Source organism: Eucalyptus grandis, chromosome 3 (assembly GCF_016545825.1).
Source record: "Eucalyptus grandis isolate ANBG69807.140 chromosome 3, ASM1654582v1, whole genome shotgun sequence".
Lineage (NCBI taxonomy): Eukaryota > Viridiplantae > Streptophyta > Magnoliopsida > Myrtales > Myrtaceae > Eucalyptus > Eucalyptus grandis.
In genome coordinates this window covers 70,905,883-70,913,391 of record NC_052614.1, presented here as the reverse complement: position 1 = coordinate 70,913,391, position 7,509 = coordinate 70,905,883, and the positions used below count along the sequence as shown (strand labels likewise).

The following is a 7,509-nucleotide window of genomic DNA, read 5'->3' as shown; positions in this document are numbered from 1 at the left end:
ACTCTACCTTAAGCTAACACCATCCTAATATGTACAAATACTTCTACACTTAAGGGGGTCGCAATTTTAGGATAGGTTTTTATTTCACCTAGAACTTGAAACTTATCTGGTGGGACCAATTTCGAATTTTTGGAATGCGAAACTTATCTAGTATACCCTAGATCTGTGGATTCAATTCCAAGGTCTGCCAACACATTGTAAATAGTTTTCCATAAGGCATTTGGAGAATTTCTAATCCCATCTTATCCAATCTTATCATATCTCAATTCAAATTCGAACGACCAAATGTAGACTAATAGTTTTTCCCCTTAAACATGGAAATAGCGCACTGAAAAAAGAGAGTCAATTAGACATGAAATTTTTGCAAATAAGAAGTCAATTAAAATTTGATGAATGAAGTGCATATTTTGGTGCTACCAAATTGATCTAATTTTATCTTTAAAAAATGTTTTTGGTCTACTTATACTATAAAATGGGAAAAAAAAAAAATCCTTGACTGTACATATAATTCTGAAAATAATAATAATAATAGAATGTCTTTGTTCTAATATTTAAGAAAGCATACCTAAATTTTATAAAATAAATGAAATATGAAGATAAAGGCGTTATGTTCACCCCAATTTTGGTTAAGACTTTTTTTCAAGTGACTGACTGAAATGCCCTTATCTCTCTTTCTGCAATTTTTTTTTTTTATATTAGGCTAAGCCATTACTTATATAATCTCTCTCATCGATTTCACAATACAAATGTCTCATTACACTCAACAATTTATCATCTTATTCTACATCGTGTTTTTCAATTTATGGTCTCATATTTTTAATCACAAAAGCTCCATAGAAATTCCTATTTATGATTGCTTATGAACACATAATCAATTGCCTATTTCTCATCAAATAGTTTGAATGAAACTATATTTCAAAGTTGAAAAATTATATATTAATCTAATTATCTAGTCAATCTTGATAAAAAAATGAAAAAAAAAATTATGAAGATATGGAAATGGTTAATTTGTTAGAAGCATGATCAAAACATTAAACATGTTCATATTTAGACAATCTAAATTATTAATGAAAGATAAGCATAAAAAAGGGGAAAATGAACTTCTTGTTATTCTACTTCTACCGTGAAGAAAATACATGATAGCAATCGTAAATTCAATCTCATAATAGGTGGTTAAATCTATAAATGTGCTTAAAACTTTCCCACGGAAGAGTCCATGTAAATTTGAAAGTGAAGAATGTCTAACTAGATTTTCAACCCCCATCTTGCAATTTAGATTAAAATATGAAAAGTTCAGAAAGAACAAAATAAGCAATCTTTAGATTTAGAAATCTATAATCTCATTCCGGAAAAACACCCACAAGATCAAGATCAATTAGATAATTATCTTAAAATTTAATTTTCAACTTTGAAATATAAATTCACTCAAATTATTTGAACAAAAGATAGGCAATTAATATTGTATTCTTCAGCTGTCATAAACAAAAAATTTCTAGTTTTATATATAGTTTTTGTGATTAAAAATATGAATTCATAGATTAAAATTAACAATCTTCTTCAATGATGAGGAGAATTATCAGAAAAGTCCTAAATCTATTGTAAATGTGCCAATTCAGTCATAAACTTTTTTTGGCAAATTTGTCATAAACCTTTTACAATTGTGTCAATTTAGTCCATTCGGCTAAAATTGGCCGATCGGTGCCGACGTGGACGCGGTCGTCCGACGAAAACCTGACATGACAATTTTTCTAATTTTAAAATACTTTTTGAATTTTTTTAATTCTTTTTTAATTTTAAACCGACATGAGGATGAGCCTCGCCGACCGGTGGCGAGGCTCATCCTCGCCGACCATTGGTGAAGGCAAGCCTCGCCCAGTGACAGTGAGGCCGCCGTTGCCAGAGCCTCAACCATGGCGAGGTCGAGCCTTGCCGTTCCTGGCGAGGAGCCTCATCGGCCATTGCGAGGTCGACCCTCGCCTTGGCTGGGCGAGGCCTCGCCAAACTTGGCGAGGCTCGGCCTCGCCCAGCCAAGGCGATGGTCGACCTCGTCGGTGGCCGAAAAGGCCACTTTGTCGCCAAATCAACCGGCGAGGCTTGGCGTCACCTAGCCAAGCCTCGCCATCCCTAGGCGAGGAGCCTTGTCGGTCACCAACAAGGTTGACCCTTGCCTTGGATGGCGAGGCTCGGCCCCCGCCCAACCATGGCGAGGGTCAACCTCGCTAGTGCGGCGAGCTCGACTCTCGCCATGGTTGGGCGAGGCCAAGCCTCGCCAGATCTGGCGGGGCCTTGCCGGCCGTCACCTCTAGCCGGCACCGGCTAGCCAAAGGAAGGAGAAGGTGAAAAAAAAAAGAATTTAAAAATTCAAAAATATTTAAAAATTCGAAAAAATAAACAACAAATATTAAAAAATTGCCATGTCAGCTTTTGCCGAACGGCCGGTGTCCACGTCAAACCGGATGGACTAAACTGGCATAATTGTAAAATGTTTAGGATTAAATTGACAAAAAAAAAGTTTAGAGCTGAATTGATACAATTACAATAGGTTTATGACTTTTTTGGTAATTCTCCCCCGATGATGTGACATGTTGTTGGGTGTAACGGGGCAAAGAGAGATAGAAATATAAGTAATTGAAAGAGAAAATTAAGTTTAAAAAAAAAAAAAAGGAGTGTTTTAGTCAAAATTGAGGTAGAAGTAACACTGCCTTGTGAAGAAAGTTAAAAAATCAAGAGACATCTTGTTGTAGATCCGCTATTGAAGACCTGAAACATCTATTGCGGCCACTAACGAGTCATCGTTGCTGCTGGATCTTTGCTATGGCTAAGCCAAGCCATCCTTGTGGCCGACTCGTTACCAAACCATCACCTCCGTCTTTGGAATTGGTTTCTCTATGTGTTCCCGCTTGCGCGCATGCTTTAGGTTTCTCAGATATTACTTTTTCCTTTAGGTTAGTGTTCTCATCCCCTATACAAACCTCATTCCCTCTTCTCTATTGCATTGGTGTTTCCTTGTGTTTTGCTTGGTTCCCTTCCACTCCGCTGGATATTGCCTGTAAAGCATGTTGTGGGGTTTTAGGGATAAGCTCTTCCTGCATAAGATCCTTATTCATATTACCCTGGAACATTTTCAAGTAAGGGCTATATTCTTTGGCTTCAGCTTTCAACCAATTTCCACCAGCGTAACAAAAGATAGGCAGTCTCTCATATTTAAAATCCATTTAGAATTTTTCCCCCTTGTTACTCGCAAAAGTCCTTGGGATCAGAGGCCTAGATAAGTCGTGATTCCCACGAGCTCTCCCATTTTTCTAGATTGCTGAAATTTTCTGATTCACACTTACATCACTAACTGGGCCAATAATCACTGCTACTCGGTAAACAGCTTCTTCCACCACCTACTCATAAGGCAGCCCATATAGAAAGTGATAAGTGCGCTAAATTTTTTAACATTTATCAAGAAAGTGTAATTTAATCATAAAACCTATCTCAAAAGTGTAATCAAGTTCTAAAACTTTCAAAAAGCGCAATCAAGTTCTAAAACTTGTTAAGTTGGTGTAAAGATCGAGGCAGGGTGATCTTTTGTCACCTTTGCTACTTGTGCTGGCTCTGGAAGTATGAGCAAAGATTTAGAAGAGTTTAAGTGGGATGATAGGTTGTACACTCTTCAGTTTTGGTGCAGCAGCAAAGTTGAGTTTCGTATATTGTTGTTGAAAATGTTACAAACAGTTTTTTAAGCATAATTTGGTATGTGGGCGGCTTTTAGATGAAGCCATTTTTATACAGAGACGGCATCCCCTTGATTCATTCTTAATGAGAACCTCATTCATCATTAAAAGAAGAACATCAAAATAACCTGAGGAAAACCTGAAAAGAGCCCATATAACCGTCATCGAGCTCTCTGGAACACCTAACTCTCTAGTCGGAAAGTGCTAAAAATGGCGAATTCCTGCAAATGATTGTACAACCTCAAAATGGAGCATGAAGCAGCAATGGTGATTCTTATCTTTTCGCTTTCAAGTGCTTCTGTTTCGATCTCCTCCACAGCGAGAGAAAAGCCTTCAAAAGAACTTGGTGAACCATGCGATGAACCTTCGGAAGTTGTCCATATAGAAGAACCCATAAGTGGACCCTATTATGAATCGAAAACTTATCCCAGCAGCCAGTCTAACAATTCTATCCTCAGGCTCAGGCGCATGCTCAGGCTCAGGCGCATGCTCAGGCCCAGTGGCATCATTTTCTTCCTGAGTAAAGCAAGGGTGTTGCAGAATCGAACTGCACAGCTTTGGATTTCCTTCAAAACTAGCGCTAGGAAAAGTATCCAATTGACCTCTGAACGGTATCTCTCCATTGAGATCGTTGAAGGCGACGCTGAAGTAACTCAGGAAATGCAAACCGATAAGTGATGCAGGGATCTTTCCTGTCAAGGAATTCGAAGAGAGATCTAGTCGTTCTAGATTGGTGACCTGTGCTATTTCATCTGGAATGCTGCCGGAGAAGTTGTTTCTTGAAAGTGAGAGGACGTTAAGACACTTCAGCCGACCAATCTCAATGGGGATGCTTCCACTGAGACCGTTGCTATCCAGATATATTGCGGGAGGCAGGACACGTCTTCCGTTGAATAGCCTCATTGTCGATTTATCAGGCATGACAAAGATGGGAAGGACCAGAGGACTAAGGCCGAGAATATTGCCCGCCTCTCCTGAAAGAGCCGGGAGTAATGTAAGTTGCTTAGGGAATGGTCCTAAGAGAAGGTTGCTAGACAAATCTATGTAGAACAGATACGGCAGACTGCTGAACAAGGGAGGAATTTGACCTGTTAGTCTGTTCTGAGACAGGTCAAGGACCCGTAGATTTCCTAGCTTAGCAAGCCAAGCTGGAATTCGACCCTGGAGTTGACATCTGCCTAAAGCCAATAGCTCTAGATTTTGGAATCCCCTCGAGTCGACTGTCATGTCAATTTCTGGCATCGATTCACCTATGAAGTTTTGGGACAGAATGATGGCAGTGAGGTTCCTACAGCCCCTTAGACTTGTGAAGGTTGCAGCGATGTTCGATAAGTTGCTTCCTGAAATTGCCATGAAAGATAACGACTGCAGTTGAGAAATTTTGGGCGGGATGTGCCCTGCAATTCTGTTAGCGGATAGTCTGATTGCGATCAGTGACTTACAGGACAGAAGGCTTTGGGGGAAGTTCCCGGAGAAGTCATTGTAGCCCAGGTCAAGTACTCCTAGTCGGATGAGGTTGGAAAAGTTGAAGTTTGATAGATCGCCCAGCAACGAATTGGATCTTACATTGAGTAGCATAAGGTTGGTGCAGTCCATCAAGGATGAGGGCAACGAGCCACTCAATCTATTATTTTGCAGGCGCAGCTGCTGCAGATTATACAGCTTCCCAGTTTCTGCAGGAATTGGGCCGGTAAAGCCGTTCGCTGAGAGGTCGATGATTCTAAGGTTGGTGACATTGGCTATTGCTTCACCTATGGGCCCGGAAAGCTGATTTTGAGGCACAGAGAGCTCCTTAATACTTGCACTCTTATAGAGGTCACGAGGAAGAGATCCTGTGAGAGAGTTAGAACCAGCGCGAAAAACCTTCAAGTTCAAACATGACCCCAGACCTTGGGGTATTTCCCCCCTGAAGTAATTCACGGAGAAATCCAAGAACTGGATTGAGCGAGAAGAATTGATCCATATGTGAGAGGGGATGAATCCAGTAAATTGGTTGCTGCTCACACTGAAACTTGTCAGATTCCAGGCATCTTTCAAGAACCAAGATGGGATGTCTCCCCACATTCGATTTCTTGACAAATTCACATTTTCTAAATGACTAGACGACAAAGATGATGAAGGAAGTTTGCCGGAAAGATCGTTGTAGCTAAAATCGATGATCTGCAGATTATTCAATGACGAAAAGAATCCTGAGGGAAGGGAGCCAAATAGAGAGTTGCGAGACAGATTGAGGTGGGTGAGATGGTTGACATTAGCAAGACTTGGTGCCACGGGACCGTGGAGGCCTCTAGAAGGGAGCCATAGACGAGTCACTCGATTCAGGTCTGAGTTGCACGTGATCCCTTCCCAGAGGCAGCAGTCGATGGAATTAGACCAATTCAGAGATGGAGAAGATGACATGCTGGAGGCGAAGGACAGGAGTGAGTTGGCATCGACTTCATCGCAAGCGTGGATGGCTGAAGGAAAGAAACTGAGTGTGAGTGATATGATGATGGTTAGGACCACGGTCATCTCCATCATTTTGGACAAATCTCGGTGTGAGAGATGACACGGTCAAGCTTTATAGCAGCTTGCTTGGCAGTGTGCCGGGACTTTTTGTCGACGAAAAGGCCAGGAAAAGAAACGGGTGAAGGCGTTGACAAGGAGGACATAGCTGAGCTAAATGAAAGCTAAGTCTTCAGCAAGCTGCATGGGAGATGACGTGCTACTGAAAACTACGTAGGGGTTTAACAATTTGGAGTCTATGCAAGGGTAGGAGAGGGGATGATGTGACAGACAATGTAGTGAGGGAATTGCAGGAAAGTGCCGAACATGTGAGGTATCTACTCCATCATTCTCAGCGTGGTGTTTCACCAGCCGATAGTGACCGTAAGGCTTAGCATCTTATTCTACGTGGCACTTTTTTCTATAATATTTGGTCTTTATTTAAAAAAAAAAAGGGAAAAAAGAAAGAGCAAAGTTGGCAGTGTTAAAAGGTAAGAAGAAAAAGGAAAGAAAAGGAAGAAAACAAACAAAAACATGAGTGCACGCGTCTCGTAAACCCAGCCACCCCAGATTAATTCCGTTCCGCAGTGCCGGTCGAAGATTCGAATCATTTGTTAATTTAATCGGAGAATTTTCGATAAGATTTGCTTTAGGAATTGTTAAACTATGAAATTATACTGAAATGATAATTCAGGATATTATGGACCTATGAGATTTTACAAAAATCAATTTCAAGTTACAGCTTGATCAGAATAAATATTCTAAGTTTCGCGCTTGAGCTGTGCAGAGAAAACGGCAACAAATTACTGCTTTGATCGAACATGTTGTTGCTTAAAGGTGTCGTTTTACTAGCGATTAAACTTAGTTTAGTTTATTCGTAATTGAAGTAGTGTTTTACTTGATTTTGATATCATTTCTCACTTATTTGATAGGTTGCAATTTCGTCAGCTTGAATAATCACTTTTGTTTGATTTAGGATAAGCGAGTGGAGTGCTCATTTCTGCTTTGAAATTATAAACTTATATCTTGACAATATCATGAATTAGCTATGCTATAAATTAGAAAGATGTACAGCAGGACGTGATATTTGCAAAATTTGAAAATGTCAGAAGTCATTACCTTAATAGAAAGGAGGAGATGTCGAAGGCAGCACTAGTGACTGGAGTGAAGTTGTAAGAGGTGTTTAGCATGTTTATTACATAAATTTTATTTGAGCATTTACTACTATTTTGATTATTCTGAAATTGCATGGTAAAGCATTAATCGGAATGATTTATGAGTTGATTATTGTGAAGATTGTTGGAGA

General features: G+C 40.0%; 1 protein-coding gene across 1 annotated transcript; it reads right to left on the bottom strand.

Annotated features, from left to right (window-relative positions):
- Positions 1–3,794: 3,794 nt before the first annotated feature.
- Positions 3,795–6,495, bottom strand: LOC104438417 (receptor-like protein 3). Its single transcript, XM_039308467.1, has 2 exons — positions 4,808–6,495; positions 3,795–4,693 (listed from the first exon to the last, which is right to left on the bottom strand). Exons 1-2 carry the CDS (start codon positions 6,237–6,239, stop codon positions 4,053–4,055), a joined length of 2,073 nt encoding a protein of 690 aa, XP_039164401.1. The 5' UTR covers positions 6,240–6,495; the 3' UTR covers positions 3,795–4,052.
- Positions 6,496–7,509: the final 1,014 nt, after the last annotated feature.